We start from the raw sequence: 27,939 nt of genomic DNA on the forward strand, positions 1-27,939 counted from the left end.
CCTAAGCCAATTATTATTTTTTGTGGCTTTGAACCATAAGATCACATTACTTTTGTCCTATTTCGAACAAATTTATGGACATTTTGCCAAAATTCTGGAAAAATTTTTTTTTTTTTGTGGGGCAGAGCGGCCCCCCTTCAAAAAGTGATAAAAAAAATTTTTTTTTCGTTTTTTTTTTTTTTAAATTGTTTTCATCATTAAGAATGTATTTCTTTCTCTTAAAAACTATTTTTGGTTTTATATTACTCGAAAAAAATTTTTTAAAGCGTAAAAATTGTTCACTCTCGATTACCTTAATTACTAATTGTTATTTAATAAAAAAAAAAATCAATTCTATAAATTTACTTTATTTCATAAATTTATCAACTAAAAAAAAAAATTAAATTTTTATAAATTTTTAGTGACCAAATTTGCCTCTTACATAAAGAAACGGCCGAAAAATATGAAAAAATAATTTTTTCGGAAGTTTCGGCTGGTCCATTTTGCCCCAGGTGTTATGCGTAGCGCCAAAAATGTGGAATTATAATAATTTTTTTTTAATTTGACGATAAAAATATGAAAAAATCACTTTTTCAAAATTTTGGGCTTGTCCATTTTGCCCCAAATGTCATGCATAGGGGTAAAAATGCGCAAACATATCGGATTTATAGTAATTAGTCGAAAAAAAAAAAATTTTTTTTTTGGTCAAAATTTCAGGGGGGCCGCTCTGCCCCACCCTCCCCTATATATGTAAACTCTTTGCAACTTTTCAACTAATGAATCGATTTGGATGGTTAAGGCGGCAATCTAAAGAGCTTGTTGGCCATCGACTTTTCAAAAAATTTCAGATCATTTGATCATGTAGACTCAAAAATATTGAGGAATTACGAAAAAAAAAAATTTTTTTTTTAGTTTTTTATTAATTGTACAGAAACAACTTATACGATCGAATTCAAAATCTAATCAGCTCTAGAACCTAACAAAACGCGTCGATTGCCACCTTAGCCATCTCAATCAGACAATTTCTTCGGGAGTTATCGCGGGAGGAAGAAATGGTAAAAAACGGTTTTTTTGCAAATATCTTCGAAATAACTGAACCAAATGATTTAAAAATCTGATCAACTTTAGACTTTATCATAACGGGTCGATTGCCGATGCCCAGATTTTCTTCATATTTTCAATGTCACAGTCTGAAGAGCGAATAGACAATGATTGGTAGATAACACAGACAACTTATCAAGGTGCAAGGCTCTAACACGCGCAATAAATTGAAATGATACTGCATAATTCATAATAACGCCTCGTGTATTACGTAATCAATGTAAATTCAAATGAATAAATGGTGCATATTAAATAAGTTATATTATGTTCATTTTTGCTTATAATATCTAATTGTTCATGAACTTGTTATCATGTTACAATAATTGCAATAAAAATATTATTTCTCGGGGCATAATAGGATACTTTGAAAAAGTAACAAAAATAACTTTGGTCTAATGTTTTTTTTTGACTGGTTCGAACACTATCAGTAATTTGATTTTCCACCATACCTGCACCAAAAGTTTAAATTCCTGCTCTGTTTAGATAGAAGAAAGTCGTTCATTTCTTTTATGAAAAAACAAATGATTAAAATTAGTGCATGCGCCATTCTTCCCATAAACAGAGGCAAAAATTTAAACTTTCAGGTGAAGATCGCCTTTGGCCCATGTAGGCAATTACCCATGCGGGTTGAAATGTCCTATTTTTCGTCCTTGGTGTGTAATATACTGATTTTCAGTGAAGTGTGAAAAAACTCATTTCAAAAATAATGCAGCAACACATTTTTTAGGAACATAAAAAAAAAATTGGAAAATGAGAAATTTACCCTCGAATCGTATTTCGACGAGAACCAATCGCGAGTATCAGTTCTAGACTTACGTTATAAATTTTAATTTCAATATAATTTATTGTACTAATTTATTATACACATGTATTTAGATAATAAAGAGTAATAAGGTTCGCATATACATGTATTATTAACACAAACAGAATGATTGGGCGCACAACTTTCATCATTCCAACAATATTCTTCCAAAAGTGGTGCACATGTTGCATCATTTCTTATGACATAATTTTCTCTACAAGAGCATACTTTATCAGAAGAACAAATTATATGTTCCCTCGGATAACAATCTCTAGTGTTTTCACATGACAGTCCCAATGGAGCTTAAATGATAAAATCAATCAGTGATTTATTAGTATAGTTTTTGATTATTGCTTATTACAAAAAATGATAATTTTTTTTTTTGACTTACTTGGAATGCATCGATAAATCGATTGTGATATAAATGCAAGTTGACATGTGCATTTATTATCGATGCATTCAGAATTAGTGGGCACACAGTCAGCGTCTTTATTGCAGAATCCACCCAAAAGAGGCGCACATATTTGACCCGCCACTTCAATATAATTATTCTTACATTCACATATTTTGTCAACAGAGCATTCGGCATTATTAATATCTGAGCAATCGACATTGCGTTGACAAGGCTCGTTCAGATTTCCTGAAGTTGCAGTGAAAATCGAAAACAATTTATATAATCGAATTATTAAGATGTTTATAATTTCTCAACTAGTTCAAGTTAACGATACCTGAATAACGGCAGAAATAATTAGTTCTGAGTGCTCCCCATCCTTGTTTTTTGCAGACATTATTTAGTGCACAGCATGCTTGTAAGGAATGAGGGTGACACTTTTTGAAAAAATGTTTAATATTGATTAGCCAGGTAACATAATTTCAAGCCAAAAATATAATAAAATTTTTTCTCGGCTGAAAAGTGGCCAATAAAAGACCCAGATAGTGAACACAAGACCGAAAAGTGACCGAAATTTAGCCGATGACGGGCTAAAATTCGCCGAAAACTTGTAAATTTCCAATAATGAGCTTTTGATTTACGCAAGATTCTAGATCACTCAAGTAGATTTTTAAATGTCTTCATCGAAATGAAAAAAAATACATAAAATTTTTTACTTTTTTCAAAAAAGTGCTGATTCAATTGAATCATATCTGGATTGTTTTATAATTACTTTGGATACAAACAGTTTCAAGTTTAAAATTCTCATAAATTTTATCGCGAGTACTTTCGAGTTCAAGAATACCGAGGTTTTTGTTATAACTTTAAGCTTAATTGAAACAAACAAAAAAATATTTATAGATATCGTTACTAATACTCACTTTGGATCCATAGCTTGCGCACTGCACACGTCTGTCATATTCATAAACATCACTAAGATTATAAGCGGCTAGAAAGTTCACTTCAAGTACGATGATAACATTAAAAAAAATTTTACTCTTCATTTTTATATACATATTTATTTCGCACTAAATTTGTTATGATTCAAATTTCGACGTGTCAAACGAAATTGTATCAATTTTTTTATGAAACTGTGACTGGTCAGACAATAGATAAGACAATACTTTTATAAACCTACAGCGATTGATAAATTGATTTCTAATACTCTATATACTAATGAGTCGATAGCATAAGCGGTCTTGTAATGACTGACCTTACCTTCCAAACTAAAAGAATTCAATTGCCCACCTAATTAATCTGTACTGATAGAACTATATAAAAAAAAAAAAAGGTGATTGTAAGAAATAAAACTAGTGATAACGTTTTCGATAATTTAAAAAATGCTCGTTATATAGATTGATTTATACAAAATTTATAAATTTAGAAGTAATAATTTTTACCTTTTTTTATATTTTTGTATTTCAATATAACTTTTAATGACGTAATTAATTATATTCTCTACCTATTACAGTATCAATAGATTACTTAATATCTGGTTTTTTTGTTTATTCATATAGAAGACTATAAAATTTAATGATATATGACTCCACAAAGTTTCAGCGGAACTAATTAAGCGGAGTCGGAATAGTGTCGAAATTAGAAAAAAAAAAAAATTTGGAAAATCTAAATTTGCACAGCCCGTGTCAAAAAATTCATTTTAATAAAATTCCATGAAAGTGTGACATGCAAAAAAATTTTTCAAATTTGACACAGATCAGGATTTCAAATTTAACTTTTTTCGAACTTTTAGGCTTTAGTTTTTTAATTTTAATTTTTAAAATTATTATTGAAAAATACTTTGTACTACTTATAGAGGAAGGGGGGGGGCAGGCAGAGTGGGCCCCTTAAAATTTTCTATACGTCAATGAATTCAGACGGATAATAAGCTTATCGAAATTTCTTATATAATGAAGGCTAAACTAGACCAGCAAAACTGTTCATTAAATATAATTTATTAAGAAAGTTAAAGATTATCAAATGACATTTTTAAGTTATACTACAGCAGACTATTAAAATGACTTTTTATATTATTAAAATACAATTATTTTACACTGTGAAAAATTCGCGGAGTGAATGCGGATTAAATCCGGAGTGAATGCGGAGTGAATGAATTTTTAATTATTCACTCCCCTCGGAGTGAAATTCACTCCCCTCGGAGTGAAATTCTCTCCACAGGGGAGTTTTCGCGGAGTAGATAATTTTATATTAATTTAATCCCTCCGGAGTGAAATTCACTCCGGAGTGGAGTTTTGTAAATGATATTAATAAAAAATAACTCCACTCAAAAAAATCGAAGTAAAAACTTGCGTATTACATAATTGATCAGCTGATACGCACACACATACGCACACACACATTTGTACACACACACACACACACACACACACACACATTGTTTAGCAGTTTAATATAAATTTATTGAAGTATTAAAACTCCGGACCGGAGTGAATTGGGAGTAAAATAAAATCCGCGTCACTCCGCAATCACTCCGCTAAAAAAATAACTCCCAATTCACTCCGCATGCGGAGTGATTTTTTTTAAAACTCCGGAACTCCGAGTGGCGGAGTGAATGCGGAGTGAATTCGGATTTAATTTCAATCCGAATTCACTCCGGATTTTTTACAGTTTATAGTTATTTGCAAATATTACACGTGTAGCTTCGCACAACTTTGTTGTGAACACCGGCTCATCAATCATGGGCCCAATTTTTACATTGGCCACATTGAATCCATGGCTCTAAAGATTCTGAGTATAATTTGCCACAAAAAATACAAGCCGAATCATCGACCGGTTGTTTTGATTTGCTTTTTCCTTTACCCTTTCCTTCAAAATTGATTGTTAAAATAAAATAAAGAATAAAAAATATCAAATCCGAGATTTTTTAGGAGGGCCCACTCTGTCCCTAATTTTCGATTGTTAATTTTTAATTTTTAATTTTAACGGACGCAGCATAATGAAGTGAAAATAAGTATCAAGGGTCTAAAAAAAAGTAAATGTGTTGATAAAATTAATTAAATTATAATTATTTTTCTTAAAGAGCCCATTCTACTCCCCCCTCCCCTATTTACTGTTTCTATTGTTTATTAGATATCAATTTTAATGTTAATATGATTATAAATTAAATAAAAATTACTACTAATCAAACACATTTATGTATTTGCATAGATAATAATTATTAATCACCAATCAATACGATGATTGGGTAAGCTTTCAAGGGTAAAAGGTTGAAAAGAATGAAAAAGTGAACACTTGTCAAGGTAAATATGTGATAAAAAATATAAAATCTATAAGTTACAAACTCTTTACGTGGTTTGAGTGCTATTGATCGTAAGCCAGTTGTTTCAATAATTAAAATTATCGTGATTGATAAAAATAACTAGACATGTGATTAAAAAATTTTTATCATCAACCCATTAAAATCCAATATCGAAATGATTTGGGAGAATGAAAAATTTAAAAAGTAATTAGATAACGTAACCATTATTACATAGATTGTAATAATTATGATATAGACTAAAAATAACTTTTTTCGAGATTCATTAGTTTTTTTATTTTCTTGAAAAATCAAAACTGTCTCATTGAAGATAAATCCGTAATTTCATTTGAAATCTCGCATAGAAAAATATATATGGGAAAATTATATACCACATATATGTTGGCATATATATTAGACTGATTCAAAAAAATCGACTAATTTTTTTTTCTTCATTATATCGAAAATATTGTTGGAAATGACGAAAAAAAAATACTGTGAAAGTTTGAGCTCTTAATATTAATATAAACAACTGCCGCATCGCAATTTTCTATTTCCCGTTTAAATAACATGGGAAAATTTATTTTTTAAGCTTTAGAATTTTGTAGCTCATGGTGGGACCAATACTTTTGAATGTTCAAGACATATTCTTAGGGTAAATTTGACGCTCTACAAAAAAGGTCTCTTATAATTTTTCGATATTTTCATTTCTTCCAAAGTAATTCGAAGTTAAAGTTAGATTGACGATAAATTTTCACATTTTTTAAATTTTTTGACGCAACCATCAACTTTATCCGAAAATTTTAGAGGACATTTTTTGTAGAGCATTTTATTTCCTACAACTTATCTCAGAGAAAATATTCGATATTTCTCATAAGTCGTAAGTTATTCGCAATTAACTGAAAATTTAATATAATTAATTTTAAGCAACAAAATTTAGATTATTTAAGAAAATTTTCAGTTAATTGCAAATAACATACGACTTAAGTGAAATATCGAAAATTTTCTATGTGATAAGTTGTAGGAAATAAAATGCTCGACAAAAAACGTCCTCTAAAATTTTCGGATAAAGTTGATGGTTGCGTCAAAAAATTTAAAAAATGTGAAAATTTATCGTCAATCTAACTTTAACTTCGAATTACTTTGGAAGAAATGAAAATATCGAAAAATTATAAGAGACCTTTTTTGTAGAGCGTCAAATTTACCCTAAGAATATGTCTTGAACATTCAAAAGTATTGGTCCCACCATGAGCTACAAAATTCTAAAGCTTAAAAAATAAATTTTCCCATGTTATTTAAACGGGAAATTGAAAATTGCGATGCGGCAGTTGTTTATATTAATATTAAGAGCTCAAACTTTCACAGTATTTTTTTTTCGTCATTTCCAACAATATTTTCGATATAATGAAGAAAAAAAAAATTAATCGATTTTTTTGAATCAGTCTAATATATATATATTAGGGTGTTTCATATGTAGGCGATATTGTTTTTTTTCTGTCCTACCTGAAAAATTAACAATTTATAGTACAGCAAAAATATTTCCGCTTGAAAAAAAATTCTAAGTCAATTAGGGGCTTAGCGTATCGAAAAATTCGATGCCCCATTTAAATAACATGGGAAAAAAATTTTTTTTTAGTTTGGAATTTTTTACCTTGGCAATGGCTTATTGAATGAATAAGCTCAGTATATATTTTTGTAGGGAATTTAACGCTCTACAAAAAAAGTTTCTTATCATTTATTGATAAATTCATCTGTTGAAAAGTTATTGGACCTCGAAGAATTTCGAGATCTTTTCACTTTTTCGGCGAAACTATCAGACTTATCATAAAATGCCGTACAATCTTTTATGTAGACAATTTGATTTCCTACAAATTATCTCTGACAAATTTATTTTTAATTCTGCATTGTTTTCTAGTTATTTTTATTTTAATGCCAAGCTCTTAAAAAAAGTAGTGTTCTGATCGATTTTAAGAGCTTGGCATTAAAATGGAAATAACTAGAAAATAATACAGAATTAAAAAAAAATTTATCAGAGATAATTTGTAGGAAATCAAATTGTCTACATAAAAGATTGTATGGCATTTTATGATAAGTCCGATAGTTTCGCCGAAAAAGTAAAAAGATCTCAAAATTTACTCTAACTTGACTTCGAGATCCAATCACTTTTAAACAGATGGATTTAGCAAAAAATGATAAGAGACTTTTTTTGTAAAACGTTAAATTCCCTACAAAAATTTATGCTGGGCTTATTCGTACAATGAGCCATTGCCGAGGTAAAAAATTCCAAACTAAAAAAAATTTTTTTCCCATGTTATTTAAATAAGAAATCGAATTTTTCGACGCGCTAAGCCTCTAATTGACTTAGAATTTTTTTTCAAGCGGGAATATTTTTTTTGTACTATAAATTGTTAGTTTCTCAGGTAGGACAGAAAAAAAATATATCGCCTGTATATGAAACACCCTAATATATATATTTCCCTGCAGGAGGGCCAAAAGGTGTATTCAAAATTTTATATATACGGAAGACCAGAGCACGGCGGCACCCTAAGCTGCTAATGTTTTTTTGTGACGTTTGAGCACTAGGTACAAATTGTTTTGATCCATCGCGAATAATTCCATCATAATTTTGCTATAATTGAAGAAAAAGGGATTTTTTTTCTAAAAAATGATAACAAAAATAATTTCGCTCAAATTTTTGAAGGGGTTCATCGCGCCCTGGTCTCCCCTATATATTTATATATTTAATTTTTAATACAAGTGTTAAACTGAAAACAGCTTTTATGATAAGCATTGACTATTTTTAATTCTTACTGCAAGTTAAGAGCGATAAAACGATCATTAAAATTAAAAAAAATTAAAAATACGCTATACAATGTTTTTCTTTAACCAATATGACATACTTCTAGTGTTAATAATCTTTCTTCACACATTTTGAAAATATGCAAATAGAAATTAAGTATCTTTGGCATAACAATTAAAAAGTATATTTAAAAAACACATTTTTTGGCTCCTCATTTTGCCCTAAATATTCATGCATATATTTATAAAATTTACATTACTATCATCTCTAATCAATTGGCATGATAACATTTCTGTCAATAATAAAAAAATTATCTTAATTAGTGTGTTTTTTACTATCCATGTAAATATCTAATTTCCATTTACATATTGTCAAATTGTATTAATAATAATCAGTAACAATATAAGTATGTCATATTGGTTAAAGGAAAATAATGTATACGTCATTTATCATTTTTTTTGTTTCATTAATGCTGACATAGTTTTATAATTGATTCTACTGCTCTTATGTTGCCGAAAAATGTCTTACTTCTCAGTGTAAATAAACGTTATTTTTAATTTAACACTTGTATTGAATGTGCGTCATACATATATATGACGTTTACATTTCCCCGTTTTTTTTTCTCCTTTTAGCTATCGTTCCGGTAGGGCCACGTGCCACTAACATTTCCACGTTTATATGTGACACTAGTTTGTAAATCTAGATATGGATGGTATCAGAAAATCACGTACGCCAATAATTTTCGATTTAATAAACTTAAGGATCTTTTTTAGACTACTTTACAAAAATTACCTATTTTTTCCCACTCTATATCCAAAGGAAATCAATTTATTCTAAATTAATGTATGCAAATATATGAAATTAATGATGCAGTATCACATCATTAGCCCTAATCATTTTTCATTTTTCCTTTCAAGGGCCGTTCATAAAATACGTTCGCACTTATGGGAGAGGAGGGTAAGTCGCTTACTGTGACAAGGGGAGGGAGGTCTAAAATGGTAAAATTTTGTGTGACGTATTTTTATGAAGTGCTCCGATCCACTGAAAAAAATAATCGCTAGCTGCTAGCGATTTTTTCTTCAGCAGAGAGCGATTAAAAATCGCTTCCAGCTAGCGAAAAAATCGCTCCCAGCAAACGATTTTTAATCGCTACCTGCTAAAGGAAAAATCGCTAGCTGCTCAAGAAAAAAATCGCTAGCAGTGAGCGATTATTTTTTCAGTGGAATACTGAAGTGACTCCTCTGACGTTTTCCACTCACTTGGGGACTCGGACGTCAAAGTTTGGGACAAAACCCAGACCGTCCGTCAAAAAAAAGTCCGTTATCAAATACCATTTGACCCGATGTGTTTAAAGCTTTTTGAGTTCTTTCCAAAAAGCGCGCGTGCCATAGCTTATTTCGATTTTAACCATTTTTACTATTTTTGATTTCCTAAATTAAACGACACTTCATATATATTTATAAAAAACATAATAGCTATTAGTAACTTGAAATAAAGACAATCGTTGTAAGACATTAGTTTGTTTTTATTAAATTTATCTAAAGAAACGCATAAATATATTCAAGTAATTTTATGACATATATAAAACAATATATCGCTGTTTCTTCTTTTATATAAAAATTTGATTATTTTCCATACATATGTCCACAGACAGACAGACAACCAGAAGTAAGAGGTATAAGTACTACAATAGACACTATCGGTAGCATATGAATCGCTATTGAATCAATTTGTATGTTTACTATATTAATATTTGTAACTATTTGTTCTACACAAAAAGCAAAGTGAGACATCAATATTCGTGGTAGTATCCCATTATTGTAAAGACACCTGTCAGATAAACATCCAGAAGGAATCATAGTATATAAACTGAAAACCATAATTTCTCGTGCCAGTCTTCATTTACTTTACAAAACAAAATTTTATCACAATCAATAAAACTTTCGATTTTGTTACAATATGTTCAGTCACAAAATACTTTTGCTTACATTTTTTGAGCTTTGTTTACTGTACGGTAATTCCGTGGGTGAAAAGTAAGAAAAATAAATTAATAAATTAAAAACACATTCAAATATCTGTTTGCATATATATTTAAAAAATTTGTTTTATATTTTTAGACCAGTGTGGCATTACAAATGTATCGAAAACATTTGTAAAAAATTTGAAATAACGGGTAACACAACAACATCACTGCTGTCGTTAAACGCCTGTCGTATAATTTGTGGCAGGGGAACTATATGGCCAGAACCAACAGACAAAAATGGTTTGAATCATGAACTAGTCAATATAAATGTCAACAGGATACGATATTATGACTCATATAGAAAAACAGTCGTGGGTAAGTTCATCATGCGCAAAGTGAATGCTTTTAGAAGCTACTTGAGAGCATTTAAGCCAAACATGACACGATTGGTAAGAAGAAGGAAAATGCAGATTATTGTCTATGATCTGCAAAATACCAATGACATGTCACTGACTTTGGAGACCAAAGAAGGTTATGAGTTGAAAATTTCAACGCAAGGTTACTCAGTGGACGTTGAGTTGAGGGCCGACAATTATTTCGGTATCAGAAACGGATTAGAAACCCTAGAACAGTTGATTACTTTCAATGAAATCAGTAACGAGGTTCAGATAGTAAAACATGCTTGGTTTGTCGACAGTCCAGCGTATCCGTACCGCGGAATATTAGTGGATACCAGTCGCAATTACATAACCAAGTCGGCGATAATGAAAACAATTGAGGCAATGGGTATGTCGAAATTGAATACACTGCATTGGCATATTACTGATCAGCAAAGTTTCCCTTACGTCAGTCGCACTTGGCCGAATATGACTCGGTATGGCGCGTACTCGCCTAGCAAAGTCTACACTGCTGCAGACATTAAGGAAATTAAAGAATTCGGGATTTATCATGGGGTCCGGGTCGTTCCCGAACTTGATGCCCCAGCCCATGTGGGCGAAGGCTGGCAGTGGATTGGCGATGATGCTCTGCTTTGTTATCGTGCTGAACCCTGGATGTTTAGCTGCTCAGTACCACCGTGTGGTCAGCTGAATCCTATTAGCAACAGAGTCTTCGAAATTCTGGAAGGACTTTACAAGGATTTGTTGGAAGACTTTGAGCCAGATGTTTTCCATATGGGAGGCGATCAGGTTAATAGAAATTGCTGGCAATCCTCGGAAGTTATCAAGCGATGGGTTAATACCACTGACTCAAAGTTGTCGGATGCAGATTTTATCCATCTGTGGGCCAGCTTTCAGAAACGGGCTTATGAGAAGCTGAAGTTGGCTAATGGTGGCAAAGATATTCAGGCTATTTTGTGGTCAAGTGATTTAACTAAGAAACAAAATCTATATCAGTTGGATAATAGGAAGTATATAATTCAAAATTGGATGGGTCAAGATGATCATCAGACGATTAAAGATCTGTTTGAAAATGACTTTAGAGTTATTTTTTCACAGTATGATGTACATTATCTAGATTGTGGGTGAGTTTAACAAGAAATTTAAATCTAGTGTCACGTAATTGGTTCAAAAAGACAAAAGATAAATTATTTGGAATTTTTTTTGCGGGTCGCTTGCAATGACAATAATACAAAGACAAAAGGATCCTTTTTCATTTGAAGGCTGATATCTCAGCAGCAAACTGTTGTACAGAGAAACAAAAAAAAAGAAATTGTAGCTGATTAAATTTCCTAAACGACCCATGAATTGGTTTTTTCGAAAAAAATTTTCCCGGCCCCGTAGACCTAAAAAACAAAACTAAAAAATTTTTCAAAATTTTGTCTCGACCTTTTTCTTATGATTCCGGAAAAACCGTGGCTCAAAAAATTATTTTGCTGGAAGATCTTTAAACTAGAGATTTCAAGCTTCAATTTGCTTTTTTAATTTTTTTGATACGATCATTTTTCACAAAAATACAGCCTTCCAAAAATCACTAAAAAATTTATAAAATTTTCTTTTTCCTTTAATTTTTTGGATAATTGTATATAAGCTCGATTTTGAATAATTTTTTGTAGTTTTTATTTAAAAATACATTTTAAGACAAAAAAAATAAAGTCTATTTTTTTAAATCCGAAATTGGAAGGACTTAGAATTAAGAAAATTTTCTGATTTTGAACACTGACCTGAAATTCTGTACATTAGTAGTAGAATTCAATACAAACTCAACCTAAATTTCAAATTTAGTGTCGGTTGCATATATTTCCAAAAGTTAAAAAAATTGAAATCTGATTGTTTGTAATTTAGCTTTGGATCTCATGTGGGCTCTGGAAATAACTGGTGCTCACCCTACAATGATTGGAGAAAAATTTACGAGTATTCACCATCAAGAGTCATCAACAAGCTAAAATTGCAATCAAAACGTCACTTGATTTTTGGTAAGAATGGAATTTTCCAATTTTTATTCGAGATCATAATAATATACCCGAGTCGGAAAATGTGATCTGTATGAAATGAAATAAAAATTTTAGTTAAGCTCACCTATAGATCAAAATCAGGCTTCTTTCCCAAAATATTTTGCTATCTTTTGTTTTTATTCAGACCCCAATCAGACTTTTTTAGCCTATTATTTTTTTAGTCTGTTTTCGATCGCCTTTAGGCCAAAAACAGCTTAAAATTTATCTATAAATTTAAAGACAGATCAACTAGTCCAAATACAGTCAAGCTAGACTAAAATCAGATTCAATTTTTCAACCCGGGTAATGAAATACAGAAATTAACATTGCAATTTTTTTTATTACAGGAGGAGAAGTAGTCCTATGGTCCGAATCGGTTGACAGTTCTTCCCTGGATGCACGTCTGTGGCCTCGAGCCGCCGCATTAGCGGGAAGATTATGGAGTGAAAAAGAAAATCGCTGGATGGATGTTGAATCAAGAGTATACCGACATCGCGAACGTTTGGTAGATCGGGGTATTTTCGCTGGTCATTTAGCCCCAGAATGGTGTCTTCAGAATCAAGAAATATGTCGCTGGCCACATTACGTCACGTTATTAGATGATGCAATATATTATTTGAACGATTCTAAATAATTGACGCATTTTCCTAGTAGAAGCCTTAATCAATATCATGAAAAACAATATATAGGTATAGTAATTTGCTCAGGATTCGCTGCAGATTTGATCAAAATTCCTACTAGGATTAGCCGTAGAATTATAATTCATGCCAGTTTATCATCGGAGAAATTAAAAATTTCTAGAAATTGTACCTCTGAAAAACTGATACGCAATCTACTCTCTTAAAATGAATCAGTAAAAAGTGATGAAAATCAGTGAATATTAACTGATTTGCAGCACTTTTCACTGATTCATTTTAACCCTTTCCCGGTTGACCTTGAGCCCCTACTCTCAATTTGAATCGTACGTCTTCGTCTTAAAGCATGCACTACTACGATTAAACCGTTACTCACACAGCTTTAAGGGGATGCGCCACCGGACCTCTTTCTCACACTCAGAAAAATAAATGGGACTGTCTCTGTTGCACTCGTAGAGTAAATGAGAATTTTAAAACAATTTTTCTCGGAGACGAATTAGAATTTTTGAAAATATGAAATTTCTAGCTCTTTGTTAAGGTTATAAAAAACGCTAAAGACTCTATTTTACGTTTTCAGTGTTTGTCCGTGAATTAAATTGAATTGAAAATCGGTTACCGTTACCCCTTAACGATGAACTTTGATTGGCGCTACCCCCGTAGAGCTCACACCGATTCATTTCGATTCACACTTTCGGGAAAGGGTTAAGAGAGTAGAAAAGTGACAAAAAATAACAAATTTACTGTAAATGTATTTAGTGTTAATTTGTTGTTAATTAAATTATTTATAAACAAAGTTAACGAATTTTATTTACTTAAGTCTATATTTTAGTTATTATTATAATGCTTAAAAAATTGTATTCAATCCTCAATTTTCATTTTTTTTTATTGACAAAAAAAGAAAATTACATGAACCCTCTGAAGAAATTCATTACAAAAAAAATCCCAAAAAGTTATTGAACTTATTAAATACAGCGTTTCAATACTTTATTAAAAGTATAACTAACTCTTCCAATGGACTACACACCGCCATCTTTTGCATTTCTCCGAAACCTCCACCATTTTAACCCATGGTAAGAACATGGACCCGTTTCTACTCTTAGCCCCATGGGTACAAATTTCATTCAAGATTTTTGTTTTGGTCTTTAATACAAAATACCCCCCCCCCCCCCCCCAGAACAAAAAATATTATTATTGTTTTGTCGTCCATACAAAAAAATATATATCCGGATATATCCAGACCAAACTACATATATGACATATTTTTATATGAGCTGACGGTAATTTGGTAATTCTTAGAAAACAATTACCATATATACAAAAACAAACGACAATCATATATATCTTACGATGATACAAAGTTGTAAACAATAGAAACTCGGATTGGCTGGATCCTGAATTGTGATTGGAACGTAAAATAAGTGGGGGTGAAAAAGTATACTCCCATCTTTACTTAATCGCTCGGAAAAAACAATAACAGTCTAGTCTTATAAACTTATTAGCTTGCAATGATCACATACACAATGAAAATTTGAATAAATTTAAGACCCCAAATATTATTTTTATTTTTCATTCGCTTTTAATTTCGTTAAGACAGAGTGTTAGTACACGCGACAAAGAGGTTATGACTAACCTAAATTTTTTTATTTTAAAATAAATATATGTTTATAATAGTATAAATTCTTGTGAATCTTTAGTCTAGTCCAGTCTAGTCTTAGTCATCTCATAATACACTAAGTCTATTTATTACCGGGACATAGATAATTTTATAAAACACATCCCCTCTTTTGTTGTAAATCTCAAAAGCCTACTTTCTTAAATAACTCGGCCCGTTTTAATATAACACGATAATTTATATCAGTGTATTTTTATTCCTTACAATGGTAAGTTTTTTTTAATTTTTATATTTATAAATTAATATAATAGGAATTTTTTATTAATTTCAGGCACTTTTAGGAGTTCAATTAGTGATAACATTAGTAATTGTTAGCTTAATACAAAAAATAAATCCTCATTTTTCATTTGCGAGATGGGTTTTATGTTCCACTGGGTAAGAATTTTCCTATAATTTTATGTTCCGATTAGTAATTAAAATTTTTTATCATTAATTAAAATTAATTTTTTATTCCTGCGTGTAAATTCGGTTGGATTCGGTCTTCAATTTTATTTTATTTTTACTAACCCGGTCTTCACTGTCCTGTCAGAAAACTTGAATTTTATTGTGTTCCCTGGTGGAAATTTTTCGGAATTTTCTCTGTAAAACTCAGTTCTGAAGTTCGAAAATTTTTTTCGAAGTTCTAAAGACTTTTTCAGTTTTTCAGAGAAAAGTCCGAAAAATTTTCACCAGAGTTGGCATAAAAATATATTATAGATATAGACTAGAATAGAGCAAAATTTTTTTTTTATGGGATCATAGTCTTGAAAGTCAACAGAAAAATTATATCATACTGAGAAAAAAATTATCTTTGGAAAAAATAATTTTTTTGAGTCAATAAATTATTTGTTTTTTAAATAAAAAAAAATTTGTGGAGAGTTAGAAAAAAATGTATTCAGTACAATAAAAATTACTTATAATCAGAGTACAGATGCTTGTGCTCAACATTAAGGATAAAGGTAAGAATTCGCCTAAATTTTTTTATATGAAAATGACGATCGCGAGCAAATTCACGTGAATTGAATTAAAACATATATTCGAATATCGAATGCCATTAAAGAATGTCGAAATTGAGGTTGTGAAAAAAACATGTCAATAAGACAATTAGCAAGATAATTAGCAGGACCACCAGCTAGACAATTAGCAAGACCACCAGCAAGACGACGAGCAAGACTGCCAGTAAGACCAGCAAGACAATTGTCTTGCTGGTGGTCTTGCTGATTGTCTTGCTGATAGTCTTACTAATTGTCCTACTGATTGTCTTGCTGGTGGTCTTGCTAATTATCTTGCTGATTGTCTTGCTCATTGTCTTGCTGGTGGTCTTGCTAATTATCTTGCTGGTGGTCTTGCTAATTATCTTGCTGATTGTCTTGCTCATTGTCTTGCTGGTGGTCTTACTAATTGTCTTAATGGTTATCTTGCTGCTGGTCTTGCTAATTATCTTGCTGGTGGTCTTGCTAATTGTCTTGTTGATGGTCTTACTAATTATCTTGACACTCGACATTTGAATATATCTTTTAATTTGATTTAGGTGAATTTGCTCGCGATCGTCACATTAATATAGAGAAATTTGCGTGAATTTTTTTCTTTCATTCTTATTGTTGAGCACAAACTTTCGAACCCTGGTTACAATTAACAAATAATTTATTTTTGAACAAAAAATTATATCTTGTATCAAATTTTGAGTAAAATAATTTTTTTAGCAAGAATTTCTAATTTGAAATAAAAATTTGTTTATTTTTTTTACGCATATAAGCAATTAGATATCCCCTAAATTTTTTTCTATTCTGTAATTCACTATTGTGCAGTCCGAGAAAAAATAATCAGGGTCTAATTTTTTCAAATTTTATATTCAAATAGACCTTGAGTCTTAAATTTTTTTTTTTTTAAGGCCCGAAATCTCAAAATTTGTCTTTTTTCAGCTTTAATTTTTCCTTCTCCCATATTAACTGTTCAAAAGTAAACTAAAATAACTTATATTTATTTAAAATAAAATTTATTACTACTAAATACATATAATAATTACAGATTAATACGATACTTGTATCCAACAAACGCAGAACTGAAAAGTTTAGCGAATATACCAAAAGACAAACCGAGGAAAGGAAAGCACATGGAAAATGGAAAATCACACGCAACTTTTCACGTGCCACGTAATTTAGATATAACATTAGAAAACGCTCAGGTTTCAAAGCTAGATATCGTTCATTTGAAGTATTTTTCGGATTTTCAATGGCTATTAGACTTCGCCATCTATGCATCTATAACTTATGCATTGACAGAGGTTCATTAACTGTTTACTAAAACAAATACTTAATTAATAATCAGCACTCATCAATTAAAAACTAAATCCTTAAAATTTCAATTACAGATTTATTACTATTTTTATTCAATCGAAGGGGAAATAAATCTAAGTATGCTCTGGTGTGTACTAGTCATTGGATTTTCATTGTATCCTTTTAAATTTATCATTACCGTCTTATATTTACAGCCAATCACTTGATTATTTTATAAATTTCAGTCTTCTATAGTAATTTAACCTATAAAATTTGAAAAACGACCAACCCTACAACTTCCGGTTGTTTTCGAGTTCAGAGTTTCGCGGCAACCGAAAAGACTTTTTGAGACTTAGCTTTAATTAAATTTTGAGAAAAATTGATCGAGCGGCTTACAAATTATGTAACAAGAACCTAAAAAAAAAATAATAAAATTTTACTCAGCAGACGGAATTTGGAATCTAATCAACTTTGGTCTTGAGCCCTTTTGATTTTTTCAAAAAATATCCAAATTAGTTGATTTCTTCCAAAAATATCGTACGACAAAAATTAGTTTCCGACCCCAAAACGTCGACATCTGATCGAAACTCGATTTTTGAAAACCGGACCGAAACCAATAAATCCGTTTTTTGGAGATTTTCAATTTTCATAGCGAGAAGTTAAAAAAGTTATTAATTAGGACGTATATTATATTATTCTTTAATTAAATAAAATAAATAGCAAAACATTGATAGTCCTGTGGGTCCAGTATTTCAAAGGGGATGAAAATGTCGGCGAAAGATCGACATGCATTGTAATGGGATTCGTTTATTTGCTAATCGCAATGGCTGTCCTAATTGTCGATGACAAAATTTTGGAAATCGGTTTGGATAAAGCTTACACAAGTTTCAACCAAAGTGCGACCAAGTTTCTCGGAGAACAAGGACTTTCTTCGACGTGAGACCAAAACAATATATTAATTTTAAAATATATATAACTGCTTTTGAATGAATAAATAAATAATAATTTTTCTAGTGGGCCGGCATCAAAAATTGTTTTGAAATTTTTCTTAGCAGTATGGTGCGGGTTGCTTGGTTCCTTATTAACATTTCCTGGGTTGAGAATGGCTCAGATGCATAAAGATGCGTTAAGGTATTTTTTTTTTACCATTACCCGGGTAAAAACGTGAAAAGTTGCCGAAATTTGGCCTAAAAATCTCCGAAATTAGGCTGACTCAATTTATCGGCCATTTTTCGGCCTTTTTATTGAAATCAATCAAATTTCGGCGGGATTTCGGGTTCGTCTAATAAAATTTTACTACTTCAGAGTAGTTTCGGCAAAATATTTTTATCTGGGTTAATTTATTAATTATAATTAATACATAACTATAAGTACACTGAAAAAAAGATTTATTTGAGCCAACTAAGATTTATTTGAGCCAAAGATATCGTATATTTGGATATGGCCAAATAAATATTTAATTGTGAGAAAGATATAATATATATGAGTAGTTTAATTGCGTGAAATAAGTGATTTATTTGTGGTAAAGAAATGATCCAATTGCTACAAATAAATAAGGGCTTCAAATATATGTATAGTATCGCCAAATTTTAGGTTATTTGTCACAAATTTAATATCTTTACCACAAATATATCAATTACTTACCACAAATAAATTATATATTTCCGTCAAATTATAAAATTATTTGAATCAACTGTCATATTTTGTTGTACCAAATATATTTATTTGTCATTAAGAAATATTCAAAAAAAAGTCACAAATAAATTGATTTATTTGGGACAAATATTTATTTTTTTCAGTGTAATTAATTGTTAGTTTTAATGAAGAATTTCCAGAAGCCTCCTAAATAATGATTTTTTTTATTTCAGATATTACAAAGATCGTTACATTTTATTGTTATTGGCAAACATAAGTTTTGCATCGCCTTTATTATTAGTTTGTTTGTGGATCAAACCCATAAGTCGTGATTATCTTACTGTACGTGTGTTTACAGGAACAAGCGGTCCACTGTAAGTGTTTTGTTTTAAAATTTTATTGTTATTGTATATGACCACTGGTCAAGAAAATTTTCCGGGTACTTTATATGTAAATATAGTCAATATATAATTAATTTATGAAATATATTTTTTAGTATGACATCAGATGCATTTGATAGTATGAGACTGATAGCTATTATTGTTGTAGTTTTATTGAAATTATCGTTCATGCCGATGTATTTCCAATCGTATTTAAATTTAGCCGAACAAAGACTAGAAAAACAAAAAAAAGAGTCTGGTAGAATTACTAATGTTGATCTGCAAAAAAAGGTAATTTGTGTTAATGAACTCATCAGTTTAATGATATCGGAATTTTTTCATTGAGTTCATTGTTGATTAGTTTGAAAAAATGACTACCCAATTTAACAAACCGAAAATTTAATTTTTTAGATTGCTGCTGTGTTTTATTATCTTTGTGTTGTGACGATACAATTTGTAGCACCATTATTGATGTGTTTGTTTTTTTCATTTATGTATAAAACACTTGGTAGGTTTATTTATTCAGCTGTGAATAAATAATAAATATATATATTTTATTTATTAAATTTTTTACAGGCGGCTATTCGTGGAATGGCTTTAGTAATGTGTCGGACGAATGCTCGATTGACGAATCACATTCTGCTGTAATTGATGATAAAATTACAGAAAGTAGTGAAAAAACTATTACACAGACTGCCGAAGAATTTCATTTAGCATTAGGATCTTTGAAACAGGTTTGCTATTTTTTTTTCTATTCTAGGCTTTTTATGATTTCAATTGAATTATTTTAAGGTTAATCAATATTTCTTTTATATAGAAGTATAAAAATGAATAAATACAAATTTTGAATATTTTTATACGCCCCTGTAGTTAAAAATATATAGGGTGTGCCCTTAACTGATCCCAGCAATTATATATCCCACGACAGTGATCCCAAATAACTGATCCTGGATCATTGATCCCGCGACAAATAATTCCAAATATAACTGAGCCCAGATAATTGATCTCAATCAACTGATCCTAGATCATTAATTGGTCCCAAATATTTGATCCTAGATTGTTGACCCTACGACGAATGATCCCAACTATAACTGATCCCAATTAACTGACCCTAGATCATTGATTGATCCCAAATATATGATCCTAGATCATCGATCCCACGACGAATGATCCCACATAAAACTGATCCCAGATAATTGATCCCAATCAACTAATCCTAGATTATTAATTGATCCCAAATATCTAATACTAAATCATTGATCCCACGACGAATTATCCCAACTATAACTGATCCCAATAAACTGATTACAGATAATTGATCCCAATCAACTAATCCTAGATTATTAATTGATCCCAAATATCTAACCTTGTCATTGATCTCACGACGAATGATCCCAACTATAAGTCATCCCAATAAACCGATCCTAGATCATTGATTGATCCCAAATATCTGACCGTAGATCATTGATCCCGATTAACTGATCCTACATCATTGATCCCAAATAACTGATCCCTCAAGTGATCTACAAAAAGTGAAGCCAGACAATCGTTCCTAAATAACTGATCCCACAACAAATCACCCCAAATTACTGATCCCACAAGTGATTTCACGAAAAGTGAAGCCAGATAACGCTTCTCATATAACTGATCCCACAACAAGTGATCTTGGATAACTGATCCCATCATATATATTAATCTACACTAACAGAAGTAGGTAGACAAAAATCATGTCCTGATCTATGGGATCAGTTACCGTGGGATCAATCGACACAGAACCAAAATATAGATACTGAGTCATAAGGGCGCATAAAAAAAAATTAAAAATCATCAAAATGCATATATTTTAATTTTCATGCTTCTCGATACTTAACAAAATATTTAAATAACATTATAAATTTTACAGATTTTTACAACAGAAGTATTCCGTGGTCTGTTTGGATTAGCAACATGGTGGACATGTTTCACGATATTTGCTACCAATGCACTAGGAATGTTCTGCCAATCATATTTAACAGCAGCGTAATAGATAATTTATCAAATAAAATTGTCAATAGGAAAAAATTTTTATTAATAATTACAGAGACCTGTTTGTAAAGAAATAATTAACGCACAATCAGTGATTGCTGTAAATAATTTAGTGCATCAAACCAACCGTCAGTGAACGAGTGAATGTTTTTTTTTTTTTTTTATCAATTACTTTCTCTTCTTACAATACGAATATTTATTTATTTAGTAATTACTACAATTATTTATGAGAGATTGATTATTTTTTACGATTCACTTGTCTCATTAGTATGAAGTTTATTGATATTTTTTCCTTCTGGTACATAAAATTGTACGAGAATTATCAAATAAGTTGTAATGACTCCGATAAACTGAAACAAATAATTAATTAATTAATCAATTAATAGATTTATTGATTAAATTGAAGACTAAATATTGTAAATAAATAAATAAATAAATAAATAAATAAAATGTAAATAAAATAAAATATAAATATTTACGCTTCGTAAAAGTTTATTGTCGATTAAAAAAAATCCACACGCATTGAAACTCATTGTCGAGTGATGAAGTTGGGATGAAAAATTATTTATTTCTCGTTGTAAATAAATTTCCGGATCACATGACCGATTTACGTCTACTGAATATAATTCATAGGGTCTCGGACACTTTGACAGCCGTCTGAATGGATAGAAAATTATTAAAACTGTTTCGCTAATGATCAATTAATTAACTAAATAGATAGGGGTAAAAAAATGTTGATTACCTAATAATTATTTTGTGAGTTATGATTTCGGTTTTTTTGGATTGCCCTCGGACGAATGTGCAAACGAAACAGTTTAATGTCACCTGTACGGTATAAATAATCCATATTAAGTTATTAATTAGGATGAAAATATTTTTTTCTTCAACGACGCCCATGTATATTCTGAATAAGGTCGCCACGACCATTGTAAATGAGTTTAAGGTACTCAGGAGTAAGTGGACACCATAAATGTTGTTAACGTATCTCACAAGATTGCAAATACCTACGGCATTAATTTTTATTATTAATAATTCCTATAATAAATTTTACTGAAACTTAAAAGAATGAAAATTAACACGATAAAAATATGAGACACCTCAATATTAATTACAGAAGAAGTTTATCGTTGGGCGAAATGCCGATTCTGGCAACAGAATCGTTAGAAAAAATATCAAAATATGAAGTTATAGGGCGACAACTGCTCAGGTGCGTATAAAAAAACTTAAAAAGACTGAAAAAGATCTCTTTATTAATATTAATAATGAAAAAATTGAGCCAAATAATAGTGCTAAATATCTATGTGTAATTCTAGATAATAACCCTGTGGAAAAGCTCTCATAAATTCTGATAAGATATTGAATATTTTTTATGAGAATCTATGAGCTTCGAAAATATCTATGAGATTTAAAAAAATTCTCATATGAATTTTTATGAGAATCTATGAGTCAAAGCTTTTGATGTGTTCCTATCATGATTTCCGTACTAGATTTTTAAAAGAATGAGTAAGATTTTTTAATTTATGAGATTTTGTGACTCGAATTCCGCCAACGATTATGAGATTGAATAAGTACTTTCACTTCTATAAGATTGTTACAGTTTATTCTAATCTATTTTCAATAAGAATTGATCAGGCGAATTCCGATGTTATAATACTTACAAAATCTCAATAAGATTATTTTTTTATATGAAATTTCCAGAATTTATAAGTTTTAGTAAGAGTTATCCTAGGAGATAATATCTTATTGAATATCATAAAATATTTGTCATATTTTATGAGAAAATATTTAACATGTATTTCTTCGAAAATTTATGAGACTGAATCAGGAATCACATGGACAAATGCAGACCTTTTTCTCATAAAAATTTTATGAGAATTAGTAAGAAAATCTATAATCGAATTAACTTGTAAAAACTTAAAAGATTTAATTTTAATTTAAAAGCTATGTGATTTATGAGTTTTTGTAAGTTTTAGTTAGAAGGCTATTACTTATAAAATATTATGGAGTACTTATGAGATTTTATAAATAATTTCCATTCACATAAAATATTAATTTTATCAGATTCATTCAAAAATAATTGCTTAACTTCATTTTTTTTTTATAAGAATTTACACCAAAAATACTAATATTATCACTATTTCTTGTACTTTAAATATTTTAACTGTTCGGAGATGAGTGAAAATATAAGTTTCTATGTGATTTTTTACAAACCCAGTAATTTATCTTGCCCCATTTTTTTTTTTTTTTTTTGGTGCATTATTTTTTTGTAGCGATATTGCATTTTTTTGGTTAAACAGAATCAAATTTCTCGGAACAAGTACTATTCTTTTCACGCAAGTTTTTTTGTATTCTCCGAACAAAATAACAAAAGTTGCTTAAGCCAAGAGAAAAAATTTCTCGGGAGAAAAGATCGATATGGAGAAGGGGAAAGTCACCGGTGCTAGGTAGCAGCAGCGGGAGTAGTTCGGTGCTCGCCACGAGATCGCGCCTACGATTTGTAGTGTCCCTGGTAAGACATTTATTTCAGAAGTGTTATATTCCAAATTTCAATACGATTTTATTCGAGTACTCCTGCGTCATTTAACAGACCAACAAGTACCTGTTTGGGTTGTACTATAGTATATCCCATAATACATCATGACTTTAATATTTAATATTAATGTTTACTTGAGTAATTTTTGATGAATAAATAAACGGATTCAATTTCATAGATTTTTCGTGAATAGATTGCTAAATATTTTCCGCGTAAATACTTATACAAATATTCTTGAGTATACATAATAGAAACTTTTTGAATTCATGCTAAAAAATTCAATCATTTAGCATATAAACTATATGGAAAATAACTGTACTCACATTAATTAATCAGTATCAAATCTTGTATGATTACTTCAGAAATCGTCTCATACAATCTTATTCATTTCCAAAATCTACTCAATTGTAAACTTTACATTTTTCGAAAACTTATAAATACTTATACTCACAATATTACAGCTTCTGTTTCTTATAGATTCTGATAATTTATATGAGAATTTTAAGAAAAAAATTTTTTGGATGCACCATCTATGAGAAAATAATTGTATCAGAATTTTTGAGATTTTTCGTGGACAAATACTGATCGTTTTCTCATAGCCAATTTTTTTTATGAGATTTTATAAGACCTTTTCCACAGGGAAGTTAACGTATTCTAAACACATACAAAAAACCTGCATTAAGCAAACCAAATAAAACGAATCCTATCCCCCCTCCCAGACAGCATTAAAGTCAGAATGACTGCTTTACGACATATTTTTGAAGGAGTCTTCAAGAAGTCATATAATGACTTCTTAAAGGTGTCATTTTTTAGAACTCTTAATTAAGAGTTCTTGAAGACTCCATAAATAAGACGTCAGTTTTGTGACGTCTTAATGTATTCTTTTTTTAACTTTTTTGAAGTCAAAATGAAGTCAAAATTAGGAACTCCTTAAGACGTCATGGTAAGTTCATTCTGAAGTCTTATTTGCGGAGTCAGAAAAAAGAACTCTTTGAGAACTCTTTTTAAAGACGTCTTACTGAGTTCGCTAGGTGGCGCATTCGACATTTTAAGAACTTCTTAAAGACTTCTTTAACATGTTTTTAAGACGTCCAAATCATAAATAGGAACTCATTCAGAACTCATCAAGACGTCATTTTGCTATCTGGGCTATTATGTAAGAAAAGTAAATTAAATGTCCATAATAAGCTTACACTTTATAAAATGATGATAAAACCTATATTACTCTACGCTGCACCAGTGTGGAGCAATACATTTAAATCTAATATTAATAGAATAATAACACTTGAAAACAAAACGCTCCGAATGATCAGTAACGCGGATCCCATAACCACTAATAGAGAAATACGAGATCAACTCAATATTAATCAAATTAGTAGTGATATATATACACAAACTGAACTATTTTACAGACAGAGAACACAACATCTAGACACGACCCTCTGCGATAGAAAAATGATAACAGCAATTAAGGGAAGCCATGAAGTCTTCGCAGGAGAGCTATAGGCTTCGAAAGTAGGCCAAAATGCTGATACAGAAGTATCGTAATTATAAAGAATGTTTTGTTATCCGAATATTAAGGCAGAAGTTTGCTACTGTAAGTTATCTTATCTTGTGGTTACAAAATAAGATTTCTTATTCAACATTTGTGTCTCTGTCCCTTCCTGCCCTAAAGAGATTATTTTCATTCAGAACTTTCAAAACAACAAATAAATAATCACCACTATAAATTTCTCTAATTCGTCGTATTTCCAATACAACAGTCCCCGAACTGCAGCCATGGAATTTTTTAATTCCATTATTGAGCCCCTTCAATCTTGAATAAATAAACAAAACTATAATATCAAAATACAGATTCATAGATAATGATTGGGCGATTGTATGATAGAGCAATAGATCAGACGCAAAAAGATCTTCGGGCCGAATGTTGTAGTAATAAACCACATGACAAATAAGTGAAAATGGCCCCATTATGACAGTAGTGATCACTGAAAATATTTGGAACTTATATATCAAACGATTATTGCATTCCATGAAAGCATGTCTGCTCATTTTTTTGTCAATCGCCACCATTTTGTGAACCAACACCGGCCATTTTTTGTGCTGCGCGATTCCTTGTATTACGCACCAGTATGATGACACATAACATGTCACTTTATTTGTGTAATACATTATTTTGAATGTATCACTTTTGAATACGTTCTCAAAGAAGAAAAAATCTAACGCGCCGTAAGCAACTATTGTAGTACAAATTATCAAATTTATGATACGTATTAGTATTGTTGTTATTTTCGAACAATCTGGGTGACATATTCCGGCAGAAAGAATCCATGAAATCAACGTCATGGGTTTCAATAAGTTTTTTATTGTTTCTGTATTTATTTTACTGTTCTTATTGATCACAACTTTTATCAAATCTTCCGTTGATTCCATTTATTTTTCAAATTCGGAGTCTGAATAAACGCAAAATGAGATGGTGCAGGTGTGAAAAATTTCGCGGACTGGCAGAGAGGAACAAAAATTCGCGGTTATTTATAATTAATTAATTAATTAATTAATAATTAATTGGCCATTGCTTGTATTGTTACGTGTTTTACTCGTTTAGTATTACGGATAAAATTGTCCCGTGATAATTAGCTTAAGTGGCGTTGAAAAATTCGTGCTAGTGAGCTTATATTATTTCCTTCTATGTCACGCTAGTAATTAATTATTTTGAAATGAAAAATTTTATTTTCACTTTTTTATTGTTAATCGTAGTGTCGAGGTACTTTTTCAGCGAGGAATTTATTTTAATTGATGTACACGCATAGATTCATTGCCTGAATCATTTAGTAAAGTAAGAAGTGGGAGGGGCAAAATTGGCTCCTTGAAATTTTTGGGTAAAGGAAAATTGCAAAAATCTGTATCGAGCCCGAAAATTTTTTTAAATTACATAAAGGCAATACTAGAATTGTGGGCGATTCGGATCACTAAAAATTAATTACAAAAATTTTTGAATCTGAATTCAGTTTTGAATTATTTTCTGCGCTAACTGCGACGAAAACTAGTCCTGCGGCTGTTGCAGCAACAAAACTTATCTGCAGTAGGATTCCTGTTACTGCTACATGCTGGACCAAGAGTATTTATAAGCAGCCGTTTCAGTTCTACGTCCTGTTGCAGTAACATTTTTTTTGCACATGCATTTTTTTTGCCCGACACTGCAAATTCGTTACATAACTGGGTTATGTTGGCACGAAATATTTGTCTGCAGTTGGATTAGGCCTGTAACTGCTACATGCTGGACCTAGAGTTTCAGTTCCATGTCCTGTTGCAGTAACATTTTTTTTGCACATGCATTTTTTTTGCCCGACGTTGCAAATTTGTTACAAGACTGGGTTATGTTGGCACGAAATATTAATCTGCAGTAGGATTAGTCCTGTTACTGCTACATGCTGAACCTAGAGTGTTTATAAGCAGCTGTTTCAGTCCCACGTCCTGTTGGAGTAACATTTTTTTTGTACATGCATTTTTTTTGCCCGACGGTGCAAATTTGTTACATGACTGGGTTATGTTGGCACCGAATATTTATTTTTGAGGAATCACGTGACATTTTCACTCTTTCTTCTTGGGGGTCCATTTTGTCGGGGGTTTGATAAAAAATTAATTAGGATTTAAAGGATTTTTTTTTTTCTAACAAATGCTATTAGTTTATCACGATACCATATCTCGAAACAAGCGAAAGCACACTTAACTAAATATACGGCCGACTGAATTTTTATTTATTATTCTAATGTGTTATTCTTTAGATTGCGTGACTGACAAACTCGCGGATTGCACGAGTTAATTGTGTGTGTCATGATCATTAGTCATTACTGGGCAATCTTGATAAAAAAATATTTTTTAATAATTATAGCAATTTCGTTAAAACGTTTGAGTACTTAATTTCTTTATTTATACGGGATAAAAATAATCGCAATGTAACGTACAATTTTTTTTTTTATGTCTGAAATGATAAATAATTTTGGGCATATCCCGGGTAAAAAAATATCTAGAAAAATATGACACA

At 30.6% G+C, this 27,939-nt stretch overlaps 4 protein-coding genes across 4 annotated transcripts; 2 read left to right on the forward strand and 2 right to left on the reverse strand.

Annotated features, from left to right (window-relative positions):
* Window positions 1–1,930: 1,930 nt before the first annotated feature.
* On the reverse strand, window positions 1,931–9,754 carry LOC130671995 (tenascin-like). Its single transcript, XM_057476175.1, has 5 exons — window positions 9,697–9,754; window positions 3,194–3,273; window positions 2,611–2,710; window positions 2,274–2,522; window positions 1,931–2,184 (listed from the first exon to the last, which is right to left on the reverse strand). The coding sequence occupies exons 1-5, from the start codon at window positions 9,752–9,754 to the stop codon at window positions 1,931–1,933; spliced, it is 741 nt and encodes a 246-aa protein (XP_057332158.1).
* A 735-nt stretch (window positions 9,755–10,489) lies between these two features.
* Window positions 10,490–13,396, forward strand: LOC130671398 (chitooligosaccharidolytic beta-N-acetylglucosaminidase-like). The gene is made up of 3 exons (XM_057475271.1): window positions 10,490–11,850; window positions 12,611–12,741; window positions 13,107–13,396. Exons 1-3 carry the CDS (start codon window positions 10,715–10,717, stop codon window positions 13,391–13,393), a joined length of 1,554 nt encoding a protein of 517 aa, XP_057331254.1. The 5' UTR covers window positions 10,490–10,714; the 3' UTR covers window positions 13,394–13,396.
* A 1,438-nt stretch (window positions 13,397–14,834) lies between these two features.
* LOC130671569 (transmembrane protein 161B) lies at window positions 14,835–21,784 on the forward strand. Its single transcript, XM_057475536.1, has 11 exons — window positions 14,835–15,274; window positions 15,338–15,441; window positions 17,074–17,329; window positions 17,417–17,496; window positions 18,042–18,257; window positions 18,336–18,452; window positions 19,190–19,330; window positions 19,453–19,627; window positions 19,748–19,844; window positions 19,913–20,070; window positions 21,240–21,784. The coding sequence occupies exons 1-11, from the start codon at window positions 15,272–15,274 to the stop codon at window positions 21,357–21,359; spliced, it is 1,467 nt and encodes a 488-aa protein (XP_057331519.1). The 5' UTR covers window positions 14,835–15,271; the 3' UTR covers window positions 21,360–21,784.
* LOC130671570 (gustatory receptor 68a-like) lies at window positions 21,594–26,676 on the reverse strand. Its single transcript, XM_057475538.1, has 4 exons — window positions 25,616–26,676; window positions 22,104–22,365; window positions 21,841–22,018; window positions 21,594–21,711 (listed from the first exon to the last, which is right to left on the reverse strand). The coding sequence occupies exons 1-4, from the start codon at window positions 26,325–26,327 to the stop codon at window positions 21,607–21,609; spliced, it is 1,257 nt and encodes a 418-aa protein (XP_057331521.1). The 5' UTR covers window positions 26,328–26,676; the 3' UTR covers window positions 21,594–21,606.
* Window positions 26,677–27,939: the final 1,263 nt, after the last annotated feature.

Source organism: Microplitis mediator, chromosome 7, assembly GCF_029852145.1.
Source record: "Microplitis mediator isolate UGA2020A chromosome 7, iyMicMedi2.1, whole genome shotgun sequence".
Classification (NCBI taxonomy): domain Eukaryota; kingdom Metazoa; phylum Arthropoda; class Insecta; order Hymenoptera; family Braconidae; genus Microplitis; species Microplitis mediator.